The following is a 26930-nucleotide window of genomic DNA, read 5'->3' as shown; positions in this document are numbered from 1 at the left end:
TCAGCGAGCTCATCCACATGCATCATCCCAGCATGGGATTTTTTTTTTTTTTCTCTACCCACCCTCCATTGCAAGAAAATAATCACCTGGATCAAAGCATATAATGTCATGACAACAGGGGGGGAAAAAACCCTGCTCATATTGCAGGGAAAATTAATTTATTCAATAATAAAAATAAGAGGAGAGAATAAAGTCAGCCTTGAAGTTTGATTTGCTAAGAAAAAGTCTTTAATTGTTTAATAAGTCTAGAACTGTAAAGTGTAAAATGTATTTTTACTGCTTGGGTGGGAGGTGGCAGGGTGGGGGATAAGCTGGTCCGTGAGACTACAGAATGGGATTAATTACACTGACAGCACCAGTCCGATTCAGGACCCCTAAACAAAACCTCATTCCCTCTCTTCCTATGAGCTCTGCCCTTGATCCCATCTCCTCCCCAGCTGCTTTTTCTGCGCACAGAGACTCTTGGTAGGATTCACTTTGGGACTTGCTTGAAGTGTCCACTTTCCCTAGGCGTTAAACACAGTGACCCCTGAGGTGCCTGGGTGGCTCAGATGATTAAGCATCTGCCATCAACTCAGGTCATGATCTCAGGGTCCTGGAATTGAGACCCACATCAGGCTCCCCGCTTCTGCCTCTCCCTCTACTACTCTGTCTGCTTGTGCTCTCTCACCCGCCCTGTCAAATAAAACATTTAAAATAAATAAACAGTGACCCCTATAGCAATCCCTCGTAATGATGATTAACATGTATCCACTTATAAAAAGCATTTTTGCTTAAAAGCCTGGGTGGAATTGTAAGAGTAGTAAAAGAGAGGAAAACTAAGTGAAGCAAAAAGTGCTTAGGAATGTAAATGAAAGATTCATTCACATGATTGGTAAATGCCTAGGTTTATGTCAGGTGTTGTCCTACACCCTTCCAATCCAGTAGTAAGAACAAAGTCCCTACTCTTGGCGATTTCTCTTTTAATGATGGAAGACTGACAATTGACAAATATATGATTATATAAAATGCATCTTAAAAATATATCTAGTGTTATGTGAAAGCACGGATAAAGGGATAGTGAGTGAAGGGGGTACTACTATATATGGGGTTTAGGTTAAGGAAGACCTCTGAGAAGGGATAATTGACCAGAGATCTGAATGAAAAGGGAGAGCATTAGTACAGAGAGATCTGGGAAAGAATGTTCTAGGCTTAGAGTACTGCAAAGGCAGAGCCTGAAATGGGAGCAGAGTCAATGTGTGTAAAGCAAAGCAGAGGCGGCTGGTGTGAATGGAGTCCAGGGAGCCCGGGAGAGAGTGATAGGAGTTGAAATTGAAGTACCCAGCAAATGAAACAAGCAAATCACCCTTGTGAGGACCCAATTTTATTGTGAGTGATAAAGGGACAGACAGACATGCCTTGATCAGATTGATCAGACTTACTCTTCAAAAAAAATTTCTCTTAGGCACCTGGGTGGCTCAGCTGGTTAAGCCACTGCCTTCGGCTCAAGTCATGATCCCGAGTCCCCGGGTGGAGTCCCGCATTGGGCTCCTAGCTATGCGGGGAGTCTGCTTCTCCCTCTGACCCCTTCCCCTCTCATGCTCTCTCACTCTCTCTCTCTCAGATAAATAAATAAAATCTTTAAAACAAAAAACAACACCTCACTTGATTACTGGGTGGCGACTAGGCTGTAAGGAGGAAAGAGTGAAATCCGAGCCCATGGGAGCAGCTGGGAAGCTGTTAAAAGAGTTGAAGGTAAAGCATACAGCGTTTGCTGATGATTGGATGTAGGGATGAAATCTACCACAATTAATGCTGTATTTCCTAACATCTTAAATATTAAGGATGCAAGGGAAGAAATAAAGGCACACACTTTGAATGAGCCTGGAAGCTACCCTGACACTCAATGTTTCCTTGGCATATGTGGACCCTATCTGTAGCAATGCTGTGTCAAGGAAACTATCAAGAAGGTGGTTAGGGTATGGGGATGAGTTCAATTAATTTGAAGGAGATGATGCTTGTGATAACATTTTTCCATACTAAATTATAAGCTAACAATAATTTTGGGAACTCTAGTACAAATTGTAAATATCCATGTTCTAAACAACTGGAAGATATAAATCAAAGACTTACCATGTCTTCTTTTTTTCATGAAAATAAAAATGTGAAGGTTTTGCTGATTTAAAAAATATTGTATTTTTTAAAAATCTGCATTCTGCTGTAAAAAAGTATGGAAATACAGAAAGTTAAGCCTTCGGGAGTCTCACCCTCTCTCCATACCCACTCTCTCCAGTTTGCTGGAGAGTTAACATTAAGAATATTGCTTAATTAACAATTCTGCTTAATTAAGAATTTGCTTAAGAAATTTGCATAATTAAGAATTAAGAATTTTGCTATTAACTAAGACGTTTTGAAGAAGTTTTAACTAAAAGTAGCTCTCTGACAGAAAGTCACTGGATTAATCTGGGTTTTAGATATAATAAAACCCCATTATAAAAATCCTTAATATTTAAAATTATTCCACGCAGCATTGGCTATAATTTGCAGGGCCATAATTTGGTAAGAAAGCTGAACAAAAAGTTTTTATCCTAAGTGAGCAACTGCACTTTTAAGAATTCTTCCAACTGAAAAATTATGTAATTCTTAGTGACTCCTAGGTACATGTGTTACTGTTTACACTGCATGAAACATATTATTGCCTGCTGACAGGATTGCAAATGAGTTCTTTTAATTCAGAAGGAACCTTACTGTACTTGATGTCTGGGAAAACAGTAAGTATTTTTCTAGGTCCTCTAACTCTGGTCATGTCTGTCCACTAACGTCTTAGGGAGATAGTAAGACAAAAGGAAAACACAGGAGGGCAGGGTGAGGACAGGAGTCTCAACTTCCTGCTCAGAAACCGAGAGATCCCTGAATATAAAGTAATTCTGTAAAGATTCATAATTCTTTTGTCCCTAAATTTGTATGGTATAGGTCTTGTAATTAATTCACTGTACTAGAACATACAAACTGGAGAGTACAAAAATCACAGCTGTATTGACCATGAGCTTAATTCCAATGACCACCATTTATTTATTTTAAGATTTTATTTATTTATTTAGCAGAGAGAGATCACAAGTAGGCAGAGAAGCAGGCAGAGAGAGAGGGAAGCAGGCTCCGTGCTGAGCAGAGAGCCAGATGCGGGACTCAATCCCAGGGCCCTGGGATCATGACCTGAGCCAAAGGCAGAGGCTTAACCCACTGAGCCACCCAGAGGCCCCATGACCACCATTTATACTCTGCCTTCTGCAACATAACTACTTAAATCACAACAGCTCTGAGGAAGATCTTAAGGTTCCATTTTCCACGACACTGAAGCTCAGAGATGTTAGATTTTCTCCAGAACACAAAAAAACAGAGCCTGGATTCAAACCCCATACCCATCTGACCAAAAGGCTGTACTTTTAATCTTAAAAACAGAGGAGACAGTAGCTCACCATGTGAAGACAGAAGCAGGGATTGGAGCCATATATCTACAAGCTACTGCAAACCATCAGAAGGGAGCAGAGAGGCATAAACAGATTCTCAGAACTTCCAGAAGGAACTGTTAATCTTAAAACTGTCAATTATTTTACCAGCAAAAATGAGTTTACTAGGGATTAGCAGAGACTTGCAGTTTAGGACATGGATGCTACAGCAAAACCATTGGCATGTATGGAGAACAAATGAGATGACTGCTTTGTTACAAAGAAGGGAGTTGGGAGGGGCTGTTATGGATGAAAAGTCCTAGAGAGTAAACTGGGAGTTTGTTGAGGCATGTTGCCTTTTCCTTAGCTAATCCTGACAGTCTCTTCCTGACTGGCCTGTTTCCTGCGGGGCTTAGTAAACTGGTATCCACTGGCAAGACCTGCAAGGTACTCTCTGTTCCTGGTGGGGTCTGTACTTGCTGGCTAGTGGTAGGATGTGAGAGCTCCCTCATCTGGCCTCTAGACTTCATTTTAAATGATATTTCCTTTTATTAATTTCTCCTGCTAACACCTGGATTTGGGTTTTTCGCATCTAGAACTGGTGAGAGAATAAATGTTATTTTAAGTCACTCAATTTGTGGTACTTTCTTAGGGCAGCCCTAGGAAACTAGTCCATTTAACACACTGTACTTCTGCTTTGGAACAGTTATGGGATGGTAAAAGGCCAGGAAAGATGAGAATGGTGATTATCACGAATACTTGTCCCCATCTGCCAATTACCCTCCCCCACCCCCCAACAATACTGATTGATGTCCATAGCACAAGGAATGCTTGCACACACACTACTCTGGGACACCTGCACCCCCCTGCTCTACTTGGTATGCTTACCAAGAGTCAGTCGTGTTGGTTCCCAGTTATTCCTGTTACTGTAATTTTGTACTTTGGTTAAATATTATAGTACCTATTAAAAACAATAGAGGATAATTTTTTAATGGTTGTACATTAATCCATCCTAGGGTTGTCAAAATAGGTTTCAATCCAAGATGCCTCGAGGCAGGAAGACCTTGAACTCACCTCCTTTACAGACACACAAATCTACAACTTTTTATTGAAATAGAGGAGGGCAGAAAAAAAAAATCTCATTTTAAAAATGACCATTAGGGGCGCCTGGGTGGCTCAGTGGGTTAAGCCGCTGCCTTCGGCTCAGGTCATGATCTCAGGGTCCTGGGATCGAGTCCCGCATCGGGTTCTCTGCTCCTGCTTCCTCCTCTCTCTCTCTCTGCCTGCCTCTCTGCCTACTTGTGATCTCTCCGTCAAAGAAATAAATAAAATCTTTAAAAAATAAATAAATAAAAATAAAAATGACCATTATTGGGGCGCCTGCGTGGCTCAGTCATTAAGTGTCTGTCTTTCTCTCAGATCATGATCCCAGGGTTTTGGGATTGAGCCTCCAGCCCCGCTTGGGGCTCCCTGCTCAGCAGGGCGCCTGCTTCTCCTGCTCCCCCTGCTCATGCTCCCTTTGCTCATGCTCCCTCTTGCGCTCTGTCAAATAAACTTTTTAAAAAATCCTTAAAAAAAAGAAAGAATGACCATTATTTTTGAGGTCTTGATGAGGTCTTTTTGTAATTCTAACCTGATCTACAAAGGAGCTAACGAAATCATTAATAACAGTCACAGCCTATGCACACAGGGCGCTCACTGTAGGCTAACAGTTCACCCAGAGCTTTCGCTATATTTACTTGATTAGGATCAACCCAGCCAAGAAAAAATGAAGTCAAGTTTTAAACAGAAGTAGTTTGGCTAGAGGCCATCCTTTTAACTACTCTCAGATACTGTCTCGTTCTTAGAGTATATCACTTGCACCAGCTCAAGACTTCCTTAAACCGAGAAAGTGTGGAAAGGCAGCAATGGCAAAGGAGCAGGGCCCTAAGGTAAACTGCCAGACTCTTGTGTCATCTGAAATCCCAGCCAGATCACATTTGCCTTCTGTAAGCCACATTTTTCCCCATCCCTTACAGTCCTCTTTGGACTCACTGCGTATGTATGTATGTATGTATGTATGTATGTATTAAAAAATTTTGTTACCTTTTTGTTTTCTTCTATTAGTTTTTCCTATTTTGGGGCTATCTTCTTGCACATTTGACTCCAAGCGGACTTTGCAGGCCCGCCTATTTCCTGTTTTTCCCCCGTAGGGGCGGGGCAAGGTGGGGCGAACCTGCGCAGTAGCGGCCTCAGAGCCGCCCCTTGACTCCCGACTGCGCTTGTCCCATCCGGCTTGCCGTCCTCGCGACCATGGCGGCTGCCGCGCTCTCCGCGTGGCTGACCCTGCAGCCGGGGACCAGGACCCTGCGTGCTTTCTGTACCTCCGTGTCTCCGGCCACCCGCTCCGCGATACCAAGCCCGCGTGAGTGTCTGTCGCCTCCCCTCCGGGCTTTGCGGGAGGTGAGAGGGCGGAACACCGAATCCATGCTAGCCGCCGCGGTGGCGGAGCCCGCACCGCCTTGGGGAAGCCGGTACGTCCTTTGCTCCCGGTAGCAAAGCCGCAGGTGTGGGTCTCTTTTCTGTACCCCTGTCATCGGATTTTTAGTCGCTGATTTCTGCTTCTGGATGGGCTGGACGTTGCGAGCTTTCTGCCCCTAGCCCCTTACAGTGAGTGACCCGCGCTTTCTGGTCCTCCCTTTGCGCGGCCACTGGCACAGGGTCACGCTAGGTACTGGTGCCGGGTGATGTTTGTTGGGCAGTGCTGAACCATGGGTTTTCTCGAACGTTAAGAGAAGCATACAGCTCTCGTGGGACAAATTGCCGCTCTGAATTCCAGCCCTAGGTAGGCCACCAAATGGGATGACCTTCATTCAACAGACATCATTGAGATGACCTTCATTCAAGACACTTGTTCTTACTTGGAAGAATCTGTGGAAAAGACAGATCTGTTAACGGAGTCACACTATATGCAGGGTGAGGTGCTGTAATGGAAGCGTGAATAGAGTAACGGGCATTGAGGAAGAGCCCTCGGGAGGGAATCGGGAAAAGCTATGTCAAAGAGGGGGCGTGTCCAGTCATTCACCAGGCGCTGTCCAAGCTACCGTCTGTACAATCGCTAATCTTTGTATTACCAAGAGTTCAGTCTAGGCCACCATCTCTCACTTCTACAGTAGTTTCTTTACTGGCCCCTATTTCTGCTCATGCTTTCCTACCTTGAATTCTCATAACTAGAGTGAAGTATTCACACTTGATCTTAGCCAAAAGGCTGAGAAGCGATAGAGTCAAGTATTCAAAAAGCGAATCTCCCTTGCCACTCCCTTGTTCAAAATCTGTGAATGATTCCTCATTGCTTTAAGATAGGATAAATTCCTTAACTTGTCAGAGTGGCCCTTTATCGTCTTAATGATTGTGTCTTGTAAGTTTTTTATTCATTCTGTAAATACTTAACCCTACTGTTTGCTGGGTAGTGTTCTCGATAATGGGATATAGCAAGGTCTCTCACCTCATGAAGTTTATATTGTTTGGGGTAAGTCAGACTATAAACAAAACAGTGTCAGTACAGTGTCAGGCGGTGATTAGGGCTTTGAAGGAAAATAAAGCAGGGTATTGAAAATGATAGATTGGAGGAGTACTGGCTATAGGGTAGATAAAATTTGAGTAGTTAGGAAAGACCTCCTTGAGGAAGTGACATTTGAGCAGAGCTCATGGCATGGTATCATGCCAAGATCTGGGGGGAATAGCATTGTTGACATAGGGATGTGCAAGTGCAAAAGCCAGGAATTGAGAACAAGCTTAGGGGTGTGATCAAGGAAGAGAAAGAAAGTCAATGAGGTAAATGAACATAGGTAAGTGGTAGTCCTAAGATGTCAGAAAGAGGGCGCCTGGGTGGCTCAGTGGGTTGAGCCTCTGCCTTCTGCTTAGGTCATGATCTCAGGGTCCTGGGATCCAGTACTGCATCAGGCTCTCTGCTTGGCAGGGAGCCTGCTTCCTCCTCTCTCTTTGCCTACTTGTGATCTCTGTCTGTCAAATAAATAAATAAAATCTTTAAAAAACAAAAAAGATGTTAGAAAGATAAGTAATGATCTGATCTTACACGGCTTTTAGGATTTTATTTTAAGTTTGGGATTATACTGGAGGGTTTTGAACATGGAAGTGATATAATTATTTATTTCAGGAGAGGAGGAGCAGAGGGAGAAGGACAAGCCGACTGCTGAATGTGGAGCCTGACGCAGAGATTGATCTCATGACCCTGGCTGAGATCATGACCTGAGTCGAAATCAAGAGTCAGATGCTTAACCAGCTGAGCCATTCAGGCACCCCTGATTTATACTTTTAGAATATCACTGACCCCTGGGGCACCTGGGTGGCTCACTCAGTTAAGCATCTTCCTTCTTTGACTTGTATCATGATCCTGGGGTCCTGGGATCAAGCCCCGTATCAGGCTCCCTGCTTAGTGGGGAACCTACTTCTCCCTCTGCCCACTGCTCCCGCTGCTTGGCCGCGCTCTCGCTCTCTCTCTCTCTCTCTCTCTCTGTCAGGTAAATAAATAAAATATTTTTAAAAAGGGGCGCCTGGGTGGCTCAGTGGGTTAAGCTGCTGCCTTCGGCTCAGGTCATGATCTCGGGGTCCTGGGATCAAGTCCCGCATCGGGCTCTCTGCTCAGCAGGGAGCCTGCTTCCTTCTCTCTCTCTCTCTCTGCCTGCCTCTCAGTGTACTTGTAATTTCTCTTTGTCAAATAAATAAATAAAATCTTTAAAAAAAAATATTTCTAAAAAATCACTGTGTGAAGAACCAACTTTAGTGGGCTAAACGTGGAACGGCTAGGAGGACTTAACTGATGGATTTGATATGGGGCATAAGAATAAGTCTCGGGAAGCAGGTTAGATTCTTATCCTGAGTAATCGGATTATTGGCAGTATCATTTACAGGGGTCAGGAAGTCTGGAAGAAGAAAATTAAGAGCTCTCTTGATGATGTATTGTAGTTGAGGTGCTTATTAAATATTTCCAACTTCTTTTCTTAATGTCCTTTCTGTTCTAGTCTCAAATTTCAGCTATCTTGAACTATTCCCATTGATTTTACATTTCCTTTTCTGTGTAGAAACTTTCTCACTTGCCTGTTCCCAGCGCTACCTCTTGCTCATCCTTAAGGTTTAGGCTTAAAATCCAGCTCTTCAGGGCAGTTCTCTCCAACTAACTAAGTTTTGTCTTCTGCTATATGTTGCCCTTAATAGTATGACTATTTATTGAAATCACTTGTTAAATATCTTATTTGACAGACCACATTCTGTGAAAGCAAGGTCTGTGTTTCTTTTGCTCATTGCTGCCTTCTCCGTTTCTGGTATACAATATCACTCAAATGATTGAGTGAATAAATGAATTACTATCAAGGGATGAATAAAAATGTGTCAGATAAAGAAATGAGATGGGGAGGCAGAAGGGGACAGAAGCCAGACAGGTGGAAGGGATGCACATTCCAGGCAGAGGGGCCAGTAAGTTTGGAGAAAGTCCACAGGCTCTGGTACTGGAAGTTTAGTTTAGCTGTGGGACCTTGTGAAGGGAGATAAAGCTAGAGATAGAAGTGGTTCAGAGTGTGGAGAGTCCTATATGCAATCCTGTTGTCACCCTAACTCTTTTTCTCGGCTCTAAATGACCTCTAAGGATAATAATAGTACTTCCAGTTGTTGTGAACAATAAGATTAAGTGAGATAATGAAAAGCATGTAGCATAGTGCCTGGCATGTGAAAGTGCTGCATAATTATAGCACTGTATGCTGTGATGAAGCAGAACATTTAGAGAGACGAAAGCTATATACTGTATGTAAATAACTTACTGTCTTCTATAGTTATATGATTTATTAGGAATGGCCATGATTTTTGTTTTTACTGGCATTACTGTAACATTGGCTAATATGTTCTAATGTGCAATACAGAAGGAAAAACAAAGGTTTTTGATTTTGTTTTTGTTTGGTGGAACCAAATAATGCCAAATATGAGCAAGTATATTTATAGTTAAAACATTTCCATTCAAATATCTTTAAAGATGTAAAGTTCTTATTTCTAACTAGATATTTTAATTGGGAAAGTGAGTTTGATGATGAACCTTAACATTTATTAAAAATATTTCTTTAGGTGATTAATTCACTATATCATCAGTCACAATACATTTTTTATTTAAATAACTGGACTTTGGGGCACCTGGGTGACTCAGAACCCTGAGATCATGAGCTGAGCCGACGGCAGCGGCTTAACCCATGGAGCCACCCAGGCACCCTTGAAATCTACTTTTAAAGAGATTCTAAAACTTTCTGCTCAGGGTCCTGGGATCGAGCCCCACGTCGGGCTCTCTGCTCGGCAGGGAGCCTGCTTCCACCTCTCTCTCTGCCTGCCTCTCTGCCTACTTGGGATCTCTGTCTGTCAAATAAATAAATAAACAAAATCTTTAAAAAAAAAAATAGTAACTGGACTTTTCTTAACTATTTCTGACTTTTCATTAAGATGATTTAGTCCCAGAGCTTACAGAAAATGGATTATTATTTCATTTTCATGAATACCTGAAATAATCTCAGAGTTTTGGGATCATGATCACTGTTGAACAACTGTACATACTCAGTTCTCTGTAACTACTGTGTTGTCTTTTAGGTACAGCAGGCAGAACACCCAGATATGAAAGACCACTGAGAAGAAAGGTAAACAATGTGCTCTACTACATATTATCTTTATGATCTCTGAAGTTCTAAAGTGAGGCAGATATTGATGATCAGGCAGAAGAATGCTGCCCGAGAAGGCTTCACAAGGGGATGCGTACTTGGTGACTGCCAGAGCTTTGGCTCTATTCTTTGACTGGTTTTTGTCAGTACCCCAAGAAATGGATCCTCTTTGAGAAATAGACTCACATATTCCTGGGAAATAGGTATATAAACTAGAATATAGAATTATTTTTGATGGTGCTTTTAATAATTATGAAGCCTGGGATGTGTGTATTAATCTCACCAGTTTGGTCTTACGCTGTAGGCAAGTCTATAAAAGAATCCGAATCCTAAGGTCACTTGTTGAGGATGGAGTCAGAACAGAGACAAATTATTAGATGGAAGTTAACTGGTACCAAATTATAATTATCTAGAGTAGTTATTTTCACAGGAATATTACCTTCTTCCAAGGCGTACACTACCCTAGTTTTGGTGTATTGCATTATTGGGCATTGCCAGATTTTGCTTCTTTAAAACCCTACTTTTATATGCCAGCCGTCCCCTTCTAATGAATACAGTTTTTTAAAAAATACGTGTATGTTAATGTGATTGACTAAACTGTCACATAGCTGTTCTCTGAAACTAGGAGACTTATAATCTCTCATTATATATGTATTCAGTTAGTTTAACCTACTTACTTATTTCTAAGTTCATATTATTTATTTCTTATTTCCTCTAGTTCTCAGTTATCAGTGTCTTCTCCTGTACTGACTTCCATCAATAAAGTTCTGAAAACTATTTTAACTTGGGAAACATTCACCACCTTACACTGGTTCAGCTTATAATTTTTCAACTTTATAGTCGTGAGAAAGCAGTACACATTCAGTAGAAACTGTTCTAGGAATTTTGAATTTTGATCATTTCCTAGGCTAGCATTATGCGGTATGAGCTTGTGCGATGCTGGGCAGTGTCAGTTAGGTATAGCCACAGAGTCATGAGGATAAATAACCAATATACTTAACAATCAGTCTGTACCTTATAACTATTCTTTTTTTTTTTGTAACTTTCAGTACAGTATTCAATAAATTATATGACATATTCAACACTTTATTATAAAATAGGCTTTGTTTTAGAAGATTTTGCTCAAATGTAAGCTAATGTAAGTGTTCTGAGCACATTTAAGGCAGGCTAGGCTAAGGTATGCTGTTTGGTAGGTTAGGTGTATTAAAAGCGTTTTTAACTTATGGTGTTTTCAACTTAAACAGAGTGTCCAATAAACCCATCATAAGTTGAGGAAGATCTGTATTTCAAAATACATTGTTACTCTTCAACAAAATGTAAAAAATTTGCTAAAAGTCTAAATCCACAGAAATTTTTAGTGAAGGAAGTGTGCTATTAAAGAAGATCCTTACCAGAAGCGTTGCAGAAACAGTGCAAAAATATTAGGTAGATTTGGTGTTTTTATTTGTATAGCAGCAGCTTTATAAGAGGTCAGATTTTACATCAGTTGCAATTCTGTTTGTGTTTCTTTTTTTGTAGGTTTTTTGCTTTAAAATTAAAGATCATATTCATATTTAAAATACTAAACCATTTTATGTTCTATAGGCACTACCTCCTAGGACAGAGAAAATGACTGTTGACCAAGATTGGCCTAGTGTTTATCCTGTTGCAGCACCATTTAAACCTTCTGCTGTACCTCTTCCCATTCGAATGGGCTATCCAGTAAAAAGGGGGGTGCCCATGGCAAAGGAGGGAAATCTAGAACTATTAAAGGTAAGGTCAATTGCTGATTCATTGGCTAAGACTTATTTCTAAAGAAATGCTGGTCCTCTTCCCACTCCTACCCTGCCTTGTACTTGAGGGTTCGGTATGTAGCAGCAGGTATTGTATTTTAGTTTAAACTTTTTTTCAGGTAATAATGGATGATACATTCTGATTGTCCATGGTAGAGAAGACTCAAAGAGTCCTGAGCATTTAAGAATATAACCAGTTGATCCTATGGCTTCCTTTCTGGCTTTTTCTTTTCTATTGTATTTTTTCTACCTATATCTTTCAAGTGGAACTCAGAAAAATGAAATGACCTAATTTGAGATTGAGAATTGTGACTGAAATTTACTTTTTTTTTTTTGGTAAGATTTTATTTATTTATTTGAGAGAGAGAGGGTGAGGAACCATGCACACAAGAGAACACCAACGGGGCAAGAGGCAGAGGGTGCAGGGCTTGATCACGGGGATCATGACCTTAGCTGAACACAGGCGCCTAAACAGCTGAGCCACTGAGGTGTCCCTGAAATCTACTTTTAAAGATTTTTATTTATTTTTGACACAGAGAGAGAGAGCACAAGTAGGCAGAGAGGCAGGCAGAGACAAAGGGGAAAGCAGGCTCTCCACCGAGCAGAGAGCCCAATGCAGAGTTCAATCCCAGAACCCTGAGATCATGAGCCGAGCCGACGGCAGCGGCTTAACCCATGGAGCCACCCAGGCACCCTTGAAATCTACTTTTAAAGAGATTCTAAAACTTTCTGCCCAGAAAAGTAGAATATCATTTAATATTGTTATAGTCCTTCAACTTCTTTATTTCGTGAAGCAAAATATGTCATATTCAATGCTTCAGTTGGTAGCATCTATAATGATTTATGAACTATAAGCTTTTTTTTGAAGATTTTATTTATTTATTTTTGCAAGATAGAGGGAGCATGAGCAGGGGGAGGGGAGGAGCAGAAGGAAAAGAAGACTCCCCACTGAGCAGGGAGCCCAATGCAGGGCTCAATCCCAGGATGACCTGAGCCGAACACACACACTTAACCAACTGAGCCACCCAGGTGCCATGAACTATAACCTTTTTAAAGAAAATATGAATATGTTTTGCCTGAGAAGGCATATCTTAGATGGTTCATGTTATATACGGTAAAATTGTCATAAACTGTGTTTTCCACTCTATGAGAATCTTTTTCTTCTTTTTTTTAATTGGAAGTATAGTTAACACACAATTTTACATTAGTTTCAGGTATACAACGTAGTGGTTTCACAAGTTTTTGTGCTATACGGTGCTCACTACAAATGTAGCTAGCATCTGTCACCATACAGCCCTATTACAATATCATTGACTATATTTTCTATGCTCTACCTTTTGTCCCTATGATTTACTTACTCCATAACTGGAAGCCTTTATCTCCCACTCCTCTTCACCCATTTCTCCCATCCCTCCATGTCCCTTCCCCTCCAGCCACCAGTTTGTTCTCTGAATTTAAGGGTCTGTTTCTGCTTTTTGTTCATTATGTTTTTAGATTCCACATGTAAGTGAAATCATATGGTATTTTCTTTTTCTGACGTACTTCACTTAGCATATGTATGCTACTTTTATATGCTACTTTTATATGCATCGCATATATATATGTTTAGTATTGAAAAACCGAAAAACAAAAAATAAATTGCTAAAAGATGGTGGTTAAAAAATGAGATGGTTGGGGCGCCTGGGTGGCTCAGTGGGTTAAGCCGCTGCCTTCGGCTCAGGTCATGATCTCAGAGTCCTGGGATCGAGTCCCGCATCGGGCTCTCTGCTCAGCAGGGAGCCTGCTTCCCCCTCTCTCTCTGCCTGCCTCTCCATCTACTTGTGATTTCTCTCTGTCAAATAAATAAATAAAATCTTAAAAAAAAAAAAAAAATGAGATGGTAATATGGAGAAGGAGTTGATTGCTGCTAGAGAGGGGTAAATGAAATTTGGAAATCTGAATGTTTCAAGGGATAAAAGAAAACAAACATTGAAGAAATTTATCATTTCTTTAAATGAAAGAAGGGAACTTAGTTTAGGGGTATTTGGATAGCACAGTGGTTGAGTGACTCCTGATTTTGGGTGAGGTCATGATTTCAAGGTCGTGCGATCGAGCCCCACATTGGGCTTCGCACTCAATGCGGAGTCGGCTTGAGATTCTTCTCCCTCTCCCTCTGCCCCTCCCAGCTGTGTGCACACATGTGCACGTTCTCTCTGTCTCAAATAAGTAAATCTTTAAAAAGCAGTTCCTACTGAGGGTTGCTGGGGGGAGGGGGTTTGGGAGAAGGGGGTGGGACTATGGACATTGGGGAGGGTATGTGCTTTGGTGAGTGCTGTGAAGTATGTAAACCTGGTGTTTCACAGAACTGTACCCCTGGGGATAAAAATATATGTTTATAAAATGGTTTTCCCTTGGGAAAAAAAAAAAAAAACATAGACAAAAAAAAAAAAAGCAGTTTCTAGAACAGTATGAATCCATTTATGTAAAGTCATATACATGTATCTGTTTTTTAAAGAGATGTCTAGAAGGATGTTAACCAAAGTGTTAAGACTGTAGAACCTTGAATAATTTGTATGTCTTTTTGTATTCCAGGGAAATTAAGATGATTAAACAATAATCTGTGTCCTTGAGTGCTTTTAGTTTTATAACTAAAATATGTGTACCTGTAGATTTTTGGCAGGAAGAGTACTATAAGAACAGCATTTTTTCCCCCCACAACGGCCAGTCATCATAAGATACATCATGAATCTATATTTCCCAGAATTCATTTATTGAATTCATAACACATGTGACATAGAATTAATATTGTAAAAACTAGATTTTATTTATTACAAGGTTTGTTGTGCTTAGGATTTAGTTTTATGAAATTTTTATTTTATGTTTTTGAGGTAGTAGGTGAATTTATCCTTTAAATTTCTCTATTTTAGATCCCCAATTTTCTGCATTTAACTCCTGTAGCAATTAAAAAGCACTGTGAAGCTCTTAAAGGTAAGTGATTGTTTCAGTATATGAACTTAACAATAACTTTGAACATAAAAATTTCATTTCTAATGATAAAGGGGTCAGTTCATCAAGAAGATATAACATTTGTTTATGCACCTAAATTTACGCATCTTAGTTTATGCACCTAAGATAGGAATACCTAAGTATATAAAGCACATATTAACAGAACTGAAGGGAGAAACAGATGGCAGTATAGCAATAGGAGACTTCAATATACCATTTCCAACAATAAATGGATCAGTCAGAAAATCAGTAAGGAAACACTGAATATAAACTATATGTTAGACTGGATGGGTTTAGCAGATGTTTACTGAACGTTGCATCCAAAAGAAGCAGAATACAGATTCTTCTCAAGCACATATGAAACATTCTCCAGAACAGATCATATGTTAGAGCAAAAGACAAGTCTCAACAAATTTTAAAATACTGAAGTCCTATCAGGCACCCTTTCTGATCACAGTGGTATAAAACTAGAACTCTATACAAGAAAAACCCAGAAAGTCTTCAACAAAATATTACTTAATCAAATTCAACAGTACATTAAAAGGATCATGTCAGATCAAATGGTATTTATTTCAGGAATGCAAGTATGGTCCAACATAAAAATCAGTCAGAATGATATATCACATTAACAAAACAAAATTAGAAGAAAACATAGGCAGTAAGCTCTTTGACGTGAGTTTTGGCAATGATTTTTGGATTCGATACCAATAGCAAAGGCAACAAAAGCAAAAATAAACAGGTGGGACTATACCAAACTATAAAGCTATAGCACAGCAAAGAAAACCATTGACAAAAGGAAAGGGCAGTCTACAGAATGGGAGAAAATATTTGCAAACTTCGGGTCAGAGGTTAATATCCAAAATATATAAAGAATTCATACAACTCAATGATAAAAAATCCCAGACAACTCAATTTAAAAATAAATAGAGGATTGGAAGAATTAATATTGTTAAAGTGTTCATACTACCCAAAACAAAGTACAGATTGAATATAATCCCTATAAAATACCAACAGCATTTTTCACAGAACTAGAAAGAAGCATCCTAAAATTTGTATGGACCCACAAAAGTCCCTGAATAACCAAGAGTCTTGAGCAAGACCAAAGGTGAAGATAACACAGTCTCAGTTTTCAGGATATACAATAAGCTACAGTAATCAAAACAGTATGATATCAGGACAAAAGTAGACATATAGATCAATGGAACGGGATAGAGAGTCCATATAAGCCCATGCTTATATGGTAAATTCAGCTGTGACAAAGGAGGCAAGAATATGCAATGGGGAAAAGACAGTCTCTAATAAATGATGCTGGGAAAATGGGACAGCTGTATGCAAAAGAATGAAACTGGACCACTGGCTTAAGTCACACACAAAAATAAACTCAGAATGGATTAGTCATAAATGTGGACCTGAAATCATAAAACTGCTTAAGGAAAACATGGGCATTTCTTCGACATTGATCTTAGCACTATTTTTCTTGATATGTCTCTTTGGAAAGGGAATTAAAGCAGAAATAAACTTTTGAGACCACCAAAATAAAAAGCTTTTGCGCAATGAAGGAAACCATCAACAAAATGAAAAGGCAACCTACTGAATGGGAGAAGGTATTTACAAGTGATATATCTAATAAGGGTTATATAAAATATATAAAAAACTTACACAACTCAACACCAAAATATCCCAAATAATTTGATTATAAAATGGGCAGAGAACCTGAATAGATGTCTTTCCAAGGAAGACATACAAATCATCAGTGGACAAGTGAAAAGATGCTCAGTATAACTAATTGTGGAAAGATTAGTGCAAATCGAAGCCACAAGGAGCTGTTGCCTCTCACCTGCTAGAAATAGTTACCACCCAGAAGGCAAGGGATACCAAATGTTGGTGAAGGTGTGGAAAAAAGGGAAACCCTATTGTACTAATGGCTAGGGATGTAAATTGATATAGCCAGTATGGAATATAGTATGTAGGTCCCTTAAAAAATTAGAACTCCCGGGCGCCTGGGTGGCTCAGAGGGTTAAGCCTCTGCCTTCGGCTCAGGTCATGATCTCAGGGTCCTGGGATCGAGTCCCGCATAGGGCTCTCTGCTCAGCAGGGAGCCTGCTTCCTACTCTCTCTCTCTGCCTGCCTCTCTGCCTGCTTGTGATCTCTGTCTGTCAAATAAATAAATAAATAAAATCTTAAAAAAAAAAAAATTAGAACTCCGATGTGATCCAGCAATCACACTTCTGGATATATATATGTATGTGTGTGTGCATGTGTATATGTGTGTGTGTGTGTATATATATATATATATTTTTTTTTTTTTTTTTCAAAAGAAAAGGAAACATGGTATTGAAGAGATATCTGTACTCTTCTGTTCACTGCAGCATTATTTACCACAACCAAAAAATGGAAACAACCTAAGTGGGGAGTGCCTGGGTAGCTCAGTCATTAAGCGTCTGCCTTCAGCTCAGGTTATGGTCTTAGGGTCTTGGGACTGAGCACTGCATTGGGCTCCTTGCTCAGTGGGAAGCCTGCTTCTCTCTCCCCCACTTCCTCTGCTTGTGTTCCCTCTCTCAGTCTCTCTTTCTGTCAAATAAATTAAAACCTTAAAAAAAAAAGTGGGGTGTGTGTTTGATATTATTTAGTTATGAGAAGGAAGGACATCCTGCCATCTGTCACAACATAGATGGCCTTGAGGGCATTGTACTAAATGAAATAAGACAGAGAAAAACAATTGGATTATTATTTCACTTACATGTGAAATTTGAGAAGGCTGAACTCAGAAGAGTAGGGGCTACGTGGGGGAGGGAGATGTTGGTCAAAGAATACAAACTTCCAGTTTTATGATAAGTTCTGGGAATCTAACATACAGAATAGTGATTATAGTTATTAATACTGTGTTCTCTACCTGGAATTTGCTGAGAGCAGATCATAAATATTCTTAACACAAGAAGAAATGGTAATTACGTGACACTGTGTTAGTGTTGTGAATGTAATCATGTTGCAACATATATTAAGTGCATCTAGTCAATATATCGTGTACCTTAAACTTACACAATGTTTTATGTCAACTATATCTCAATAAAAATGGAAGAACAAAACCTCATTTTTATTGTATTAAATTGTCTTATATCCATTGCTAGTTTCTCCTTTTTTTAGAAAAATTTTCAAGTTTTCAGTGAATTGTTAAGATGTCAAATCTGCAAGTTCCTTTTTTTTTTTTTGCAGACTACTCTGCAAGTGGCTATGAATAATAAATAGAACCGGAAATTGTAGTCCTTGTTCAGGTAGACTAGGGACTTAATTGTTGCATTATAGATAGCACATACATAAAGTGATGGAAGAAAATATCGCAGAGTGTTGCCTATAGATAGAAGTCAGTATAATCCAAACTGAAGATAATGTAGAAAGATGCCAAGTCAATAGTTATAGAGTCAGTAATGGGATACTTTGCAGAGAGTTATCTTGAAGAAATTATTTAAAATAAGAACTTCATAGTGATACATAGATGTGGTAACATCAAGTAGCAGAAAAACTGATGATGAAAAGCAGTAGTGTTTTATTTCTCCTTTCCCCTCAGCCCCTCATTTTAGAAGTGTTCTCTTTTAGTCATTGTTTAGGTCTGATAATTACTTGCTGAGAGTATATTTGCTTATTTTTTCCACATAGTCTCATTTATGTATGTATGTATGTATGTATGTATTTGACAGAGAGATCATAGGCAGAGAGGCAGGCAACGAGAGAGGAGAAAGCAGGCTCCCCGCTGAGCAGAGAGCCGATATGGGGCTCGATCCCAGGACCCTGAGATCGTGACCCCAGCTGAAGGCAGAGGCTTAACCCACTGAGCCACCCAGGTGCCCCATATAGTCTCTTTCTATACAGTATTTATTATATATTCTTTCTCTGTATATTTTATATATGTATAGTTATGTTAGTATATATTTTTCATTATACATACGTAAAATGGAAGTAATCACCAGACCATGACTATATTGCCAGTTCTAAATTTATTGAATTTGAACAATATTTATTGATTCCTAGATATTGGCAGAGAGAGCATGCAGAGGGGAGGGAGAGAGGAAGAGGGAAAGAGAATCTGAAGCAGAGGGTCACCTGGGTGGCTCAGTAGGTTAAAGCCTCTGCCTTTGGCTCAGGTCATGATCCCAGGGTCCTGGGATTGAGCCCCACATTGGGCTCTCTGCTCAGCAGGGAGCCTGCTTCCTCCTCTCTGCCTACTTGTGATCTCTGTCTGTCAAATAAATAAATAAATAAATAATCTTAAAAAAAAAAAAAAAAAAAAAAGAATGTGAAGCAGACTCCTTGCTGAGTACAGAGCCTCACAGGGGACTCAGTCTCATATTTTGAGATCGTGACCTGAACCAAACCAAGAGTCGGCTTAACTGACTGCACCACCCAGATAGCCCTCACTCACTTATTCTTTTTCCTTCCCACATGCACGGAGGTAAAGGCAAAGAATTTTTTTTTCATAGTTTTATGCATGTTTTCATATATACATAGACTCAATTTCTCATCTCATTTGCATTGGACTACATACAGAAGGACATTAGAATTGTTTTAGGTTCACAGCTGTTAGTGATTGGTTGTGTAGTTTAATTCAAGAGTTAATACCTTTGAATGAATTCTTCATGCTAATTAAAAAGGAGATATATAAATGTTCAGTACACTTGTTAAGGCTTTTCAGAAAAGAAATGAAATGTAAAAGCTCTTCGCAGGTAACGTGATAATGCTGGAAGGAGAAATAGTATAGTGATCATGATTATGATATAATTTGAGCTTTTGGAAGGGCCTTTTATTGAGAAATGTAAGGAAGAAATAAAGAAGTCAAAAAGTAGGAAGAATGACTTTACTCTTACATGAAGGAAGAACAGTTTCTCCTATCTTCTTTCATGGATGTGGTCTTTTTGGGATAGTAGAATGCATTTCTATCCTTTTAGTATGTTTCTGTTTATATTGGTGCCTAGTGATAGACTGTCACTGATCATTATTCCAGATTTGTTCCTTGTTTGGCACAAACCATGTAGCACTTTTTGATCCTTTGTGAAGCCAGTTAAGGAATGTTCTGCACTGTGATAAATCTCATTTTTTTCCTTTTTAAACATTATTTTGGAATGTGCATTTATAATCTAGAAATGGGTTTTTAAATGAGGTACTTCTAAAATACTTCATAATTCTTAAATGAATGGTTTTCATATAGCACATTCAGAAAAGTTGCATTACATTTTAAGTGTTTAAGTGTTTAATCTTTCTTTGATTTTGTCTTTACACTTTTGCCAGCTTCTAGATTTAGCTTGTATCTTCCAAATAACTCAAAAGCTTTTAAAATATTTCTTCTCAATTTTCTTTTAAAGTAGGTCAGTTCAGATTTTATATCTAACTTGCAAGTGGAAAATCTGAAGCACAGGAAAGTTAGGTAATTTACCCAAACTTTAATAATCAGTGGTAGAAGTTAAGTAAAAACCAAGGTCTTTCGAAGTCTAGTCTATTGCTCTACCTATCAGATGAATAGGGGTCTATTATGTACTTTCCAGTTGGCTGTATTTTTTAGACATATAATCCGGTAATTTAAAAGTTGTAATTATCATCTGGTTATTGAAATGACTTATTCAAAGTTATAAAAAATAAAAGAGTCAGTACAAACCCAAGAACTCATAAAATTCTCCAAACTAGTCTCTTATAAAGTGCTTGGCAGTGTGGCATCTTAGAGTGCAGGATATTGGAATTGTTCCATGATGGGAATAAAATTTAACTTCAGTAATCATGCTCTTTCCATTTTATTTAAATGTCAGAATTGTGGAGCTACTTCTTTCCCCTCAAGTGTGTGAGTATTGCTCAGGGAATGGTGTGAGCTATACTTAATTTGTTACCATATATTTAGTTATAAATCTTGGAGAGTCTTTGTGGCATTTTGCTGACTGGTATTAAAGCCTATAAAGGGAGCTAAATATAGTACCTACTATAAGAAAATTGTTAACTAGGGTAAAGCCTCTGCCTTCGGCTCAGGTCATGATCCACGGTTCTGGGATCGAGCCCCACATCGGGCTCTCTGCTCAGCAGGCAGCCTGCTTCCCTTCCTCTCTCTCTGCCTGCCTCTCTGCCTACTTGTGATCTCTGTCTGTCAAAAAAATAAATAAAATCTTTAAAAAAAAAAAAAAAGAAAGAAAATTGTTAACTATAGGAAATGTTATTGACAAAGTACCTTTCACTGTCCCTTAAATGGTCACGTGGAAGGGTTTCCACATATGTCTGTGCTTGTGACCAGCCTCTCCTGCAGTCATGCTTTTTGGAAAAAGCACAGACCCCCTGAGATTTAATAGGTTTGACCTAAGAAACCAATTACTTTTAGGTATTCTTCGAATGAATGAAGATTCTTAGAATGCAGTGAAATTTCCATGGAGGGGAGGCTGATAGTGCCAGAAGTACATCTCAAGCTGAGAGCCCTCTACCTCACTAACTTTATAGGAATAGGGCAAAATGAAATCAGCTACCTTCTTACGGAGTCCCTCAATACAGATAGCTGTAGGACATGCCAGGAGCTCTTTTTCTTTTCAGCCCCCTCTCCCCTATTCCCCACCCCTCCACTGAAGGCCTGAGTTTGTATGTGCTGTGGAGATCTGTGCTGTGGAGATAGACGGTGCACCACATTTTTGTCACACTGCTTGAAACTTCCCATTGTGGCCCACTTCTCACAGCCAGTCCCATCTCCCCTTTAGGCTTAGTTGTGTTGCCTGAATCTGAGGACAAGTCTGTTCCTTTTTCCATTTAGCTTCGTTGGCACAGAAGTCACCTAGAGGAAACATGAGTTACTGTAAGGATCTACTTAGTAATGCCCTAGCCTGTACCTGTTCAGTTTGAGGCCCTATTCAGCTCAGTTTCTGAGAGAATGGAGACCATATCTCTCTTCTAAGAGCTCTTTCAGAGCCTTTTTCAGATCCCCTCAGAACTTTAGTAACTTTCATTTGGGAATGAATTACTATTAACTGTTGCTTTTCTCAAAAACAATTAACACTCTGAGCACTATGAACTGTTTGCTTTTAGTTGGTGAGTGAGGGGGGATTAAACTGCCCCATAACTGGGTATGTGCAAAGCTATAATAAGCTTCTATCAAGTCATAGCTTCCTTTTAACCAAGCTTACTGCTCCTCACCAAACCCAAGTTATCTGAGTCTTTCATTTAATCACATTCCCTAACGAGGATTCATCTGAGAAGAAAAGGGGTGAAGGATGATGATGTGTTTGTGAGGTGCAGAAGAGAGTCTGCTCTTTCATTCCATGTAGCTCGAGAGTCATCTCCCTCAGTGATTTGGTCTGGTAGCGCACATTGCAACGAGAATGTACTTGGCGAAACTATACTTGAGATTATTTTTCTTAATTCTCAGATTTCTGCACTGAGTGGCCAGCTGCTCTAGACAGTGATGAAAAATGTAAGAAGCATTTTCCCATTGAAGTGGACACAACTGATTATGTTTCAGCAGGACCATCTATCCGAAACCCCAAAGCACGAGTAGTAACCTTAAGGGTAAGGAATATTTTTCTAAAAATAAGAATTATTATAATACATTAATTCAAAATAACATTTTGTATATAGAAAACTGATACTGTAGAAAATTTGGAAAACAGTGAAAATTTTAAAGTATTAAATAAAATTGCCTCTAATTCTACTACTTATAAATAACCTTGACTACTGGAATTCATTTTAGTATATATATAGTCAACCTTTGTGTATGTTAATAGGATGATACTATATTTGATTAGTTATCTGCTCTTTTTTATTTAACAATGTGAATTAAAATTTTTCCAAGGTTATTAAACATTCTTTAATTTTTTTATTGAAGTATAGTTGACATACATTATTATATTAATACCAGGTGTACAAGCTAGTGATGATTATATACATTACAAAATACTCACTATGATAAGTGCAGTTACCATCTGTTAGCATACAAAGTTATCACTCTTTAATATTATTTTTTTATTTTATTTTTAAGTTATCTCCATACCCAAGGTGGGGCTTGAACTCAAAACCCCAAGATCAAGAGTCACATCCTCTACTGAGTGAGCCAGCCAAATGCCCCTCTTTCATATATTATTAATGGCTACATAGAATAACGTAAATCAGGGTCTTTTCTATGCTAAGAGAGTGTTTGAGGCTGAACACTGTTATATAATAAGAGACCAAAATCTGAATATTTGGGCTTTTTGTTTACTCTTTCAGAGATTTCTTAGGAAATAAGTGATAAATAAGAGTGGTTTTAATTCTCCTTTTTAAATATCTATACCTTGTTTTTATCTTTTCTTTTTGTCTTTTTCATTAGGTGAAACTTCTAAAATAATGTTTATGTAGTCCTTTATGCTGTTCCATACAATGGATGTGCCTCTGGCTTTTAGCTTCTAAGTATACACAGGTATTCAGTTTGAGATAATAGCCTCTATTAGGTTAACGATGTGTCCTAGTCCTATAGCATTTTTGAAATGATCTCCTTTGAATTAATGTAGTAATGAATTATATGGTTGTATTTACACTTACTGAAGTGTTCTGAACCCTGATTATTTCATAGTACATCATTCTTTTGCCTTCCTATGGATCTGCTCTGTTAGCATTTTCTTTAGGATCGTTTGTTGCTTGGAGAAACATTAAATCCCTGCTCCTACCCATCAGAGCATGTCACATACTATTGCAGTTCCAAGTGTCTTGCTGTAGTAACTTCCAAGTTAGTATTTGAAACCACTGTTTTCTCCGGTAAGAGTCTTGATCCACATGGCATAGCTTTCTCACACAGCAGTCACAGAGCAGTTACCTGATGGGTTTTTGTTTTTTGTTTTTATGTTTTTAACTAAAAAAAAATTAGATTTATGGAAAACTTACAAGGATAGTTCACAGAATCCTCCTATATTTCACACCAAATTTCTTATGTTGTTAACATTTTTACTATTGTGGTACATTTATTACAACGAGCCAATATTGATACATTATTAATTAAAGTTCATACTTTATTCAGATTTTCTTTTTAAAGATTTTATTTCTTTATTTGAGAAACAGCACTCATGAGACAGAACATGAGTTGGAGGGCATGGGAGAGGGAGAGGCAGGCTTGCCGCTGAGCAGGAAGCCCTGTTGACACCAGGCTCTGTCTCAGGACCCTAGGATCATGCTCTGAGCCAAAGGCAGATGCTTAACAGACTGAGCCACCCAGGTGCCCCTATTCAGATTTCTTTAGGCACCTCTTGACTGTGGTGGTTTCTCAGAATTTACTTGTTTTTAGTGACCTTGACAGTTTTGAGAAGTACTAGTTATGTATTTTGTGGAATGTACTTCATTTTAGATTTGTTTGATTTTCTTCTCATGCTTAGAATGGTATGTATTTTGGGGAAGAAAACCTCACCAGTAAAGTGCCATTTCGTCATATCATAGCAAAGGTGGAGACTCCTTTTTTTTTTTTTTTTTTTTACACTCAAAAAATGAGATTTTGTACTCCATGTAGTTTTTATTTTAAATCAGAACAGTCCATGTTTGGGGTGCCTAAGTGGCTCAGACAGTTAAGCGGCTACCTTTGGCCAGGGTCATGATCACAGGGTTCTGGGATCAAGACCTACTTTGGGCTCCTTGCTCAGCTGGGAGCCTGCTTCTCCCTCTACCGCTCCCCTGCTCATGTGTGCTCTCTCTCTCCCTCCCTCCCCTTCTCTCTTTGTCTCTTTGACAAATAAATAAAATCTTTTTAAAAAATGAAAAAGAAAGGGCTCGTGGGTGGCTCAGTGGGTTAAAGCCTCTGCCTTTGGCTCAGGTCATGATGCCAGGGTCCTGGGTTCGAGCCCCATATCGGGCTCTGCTCAGCGGGGAGCCTGCTTCCCCCTCTCTCTCTGCCTGCTTCTCTGCCTACTTGTGATCTCTGTCTGTCAAATAAAATCTTAAAAAAAAAATGAAAAAGAACATTCCATGTGGACTGCAAAAATATGTTGACAGTCTCGCAACCATTTTTACACTATAAGGTAACAAGTAGATAAACTTTAATTTCTAGAAATATTATTAGAGGTACATCCATGTTTGATTTGTAATTTTCTTTCTTTGAAAGGTTTTGGTATCAGGATTGTGCCTTCTTTATGAAATAAATTTACAAAGCTCGTCAGCCTTTTTTTCTTCCCTAGAATAGTTTAAATATCATAGCATTATATTTATATGTTTGGAGAAATTGAAAATATTAAAATCACAAAAGACAATACATGTTTACTGTATAAATTTTAGAAAATCTAGATAAAGGGGGGGAAACCTTAAAATTATGCTTGGCCAACATTCCACAGGTTAATATAAATTGCCTAAGGAGTAAGGCGCCTGGCTGGTTCAGTCAGAGGAGCATGTGACTCTGGATCTCAGGGATGTGAGTTTGAGCCCCATGTTGGGTATAGAGATTACCTAAAAATGTTTTTAAAAATTTTTTTAAAAAGTACCTAGGGGTAATTAATACCTGATATATTTTTAATAATTTAGTAAATGTTGCCTCTTTTTATGATGATAATGACAAACAGCTGTTGTCAAGCTCCATGTTAAGTGATTTAAAAAATCTCTGAACTCAGAATCAGGAAATCTAGAATTTTGCCTTACTTTTTGTGGGCCTTAATCTTCAGTACCAGAATAGACATCCGGTTCCCTACTTGTTCTGTTTGTTTATTTTATTTTACATAAAAATAATCCGACTGCATTATTTGAAGTATCCCACAAGATACCACTTACCTATCAGGCCGCCATCCACTTTTGTCTCCTTTTTTAAAAATTTTTTTTTTAAAGATTTTATTTATTTATTTATTTGACAGAGAGATAGAGAGAGAGATCACAAGTAGGCAGAGAGGCAGGCAGAGAGAAAAGGGGAAGCAGGCTCCCCGCTGAGTGGAGAGCCCAAAGTGGGGCTTGGTCCCAGGACCCTGAGATCATGACCTGAGCCAAAAGCAGAGGCCCAACCCACTGAGCCACACAGGGGCCTCCTGTCTTCTTTTTGTCTTATACCACCATGTGAAACCTTCATCACTTCTTTGTGTTCTTTTCCTAACTCACATCTGCCCTTCTCGGACTCTTTTCACTCTACCCACTGACAGTTGAAGCTCAGTGGTGGTGTCCTGAATGGTATCATTTCAAGGGTAAAAGTAGGTAAAACAGTGGGACTAAAGCATGTGCATTCCTGTGTGACTTATTTTTTTATTTTATTTATTTTTGGGGGGGAGAACATGAGAGAGAACCTGAGTTCTCTTCGGGGGTATAGGGAGGGAGGGAGAGAGAATCCCATGCAGTCTTCTTGCCCAGTGCAGAGCCCAGTGTGGGGCTTGATCTCACAACCCCAAGATCATGACCAAAATCAAGAGTCAGATATTTAACCAGGTGTCGCCTGGCATGATTTAAAGTAATATTGTGAAGCCAGTCAAATAGTATAAAGTACTATATTAAGAGATACTCGAGGCCACTGGGTGGCTCAGTGGTTAAAGCCTTTGCCTTCGGCTTAGGTCATGATCTCAGGGTCCTGGGATCGGGTCCCGCATCGGGCTCTCTGCTCAGTGGGGAGCTTGCTTCCCCCCTCCCTCTGCCTGCTTCTCTGCCTACTTGTGATCTCTCTCACTCTGTCCAATAAATAAATAAAATCTTTAAAAAAAAAAAGATACTCAAATTTTTAAATTCAGAGAAAGAAAGATGGTATCATATTTTTCTTGATAGTCATAAAGGTAGTGCTGAATTAAAAACAATATTTGTGTAGGACTTTTCTTTAAAAATGGCTTTCTTCTATTTATTCTCATTTATTCCTGACAAAAATCCTGTGAGTACTTTGTTTTGTAAATGAGGAAACAGTAAGATCAAGTGATTTAAGGTCACTTAGCAAATAAAGTTGCAAATCTAGAAATCAAACCCAGGTCTTGTCTTTTGTATATAACTATAGTTCTTTAACTGACGTACTGTGCTTCTAAATAGAGAAGGTACTTCACACAATTAGGTTTATTTCTCAGTTTATGTAACTCTTAAATATGGGCATTTGAAAGTATATACATAAAACCATGATCTCCTATGATTTGAAATATCAG

At 39.0% G+C, this 26930-nt stretch overlaps 1 protein-coding gene across 1 annotated transcript in view; it reads left to right on the top strand.

Annotated features, from left to right (window-relative positions):
• Window positions 1-5326: 5326 nt before the first annotated feature.
• LOC309868516 (liprin-beta-1-like) overlaps window positions 5327-26930 on the top strand; it is a 153713-nt gene continuing 132109 nt past the window's right edge. The window contains exon 1 of the mRNA XM_082738440.1: window positions 5327-5938. Within this exon, the coding sequence (XP_082594566.1) occupies window positions 5718-5938 (221 nt within the window). The 5' untranslated portion in view covers window positions 5327-5717. The remainder of the gene's footprint in view (window positions 5939-26930) is intronic.

This window comes from Mustela nivalis (genome assembly GCF_964662115.1).
Source record: "Mustela nivalis genome assembly, chromosome: 7".
Lineage (NCBI taxonomy): Eukaryota > Metazoa > Chordata > Mammalia > Carnivora > Mustelidae > Mustela > Mustela nivalis.
Note: the sequence above shows the minus strand (reverse complement) of the source record. Positions and strands in the feature narration are given on the sequence as shown.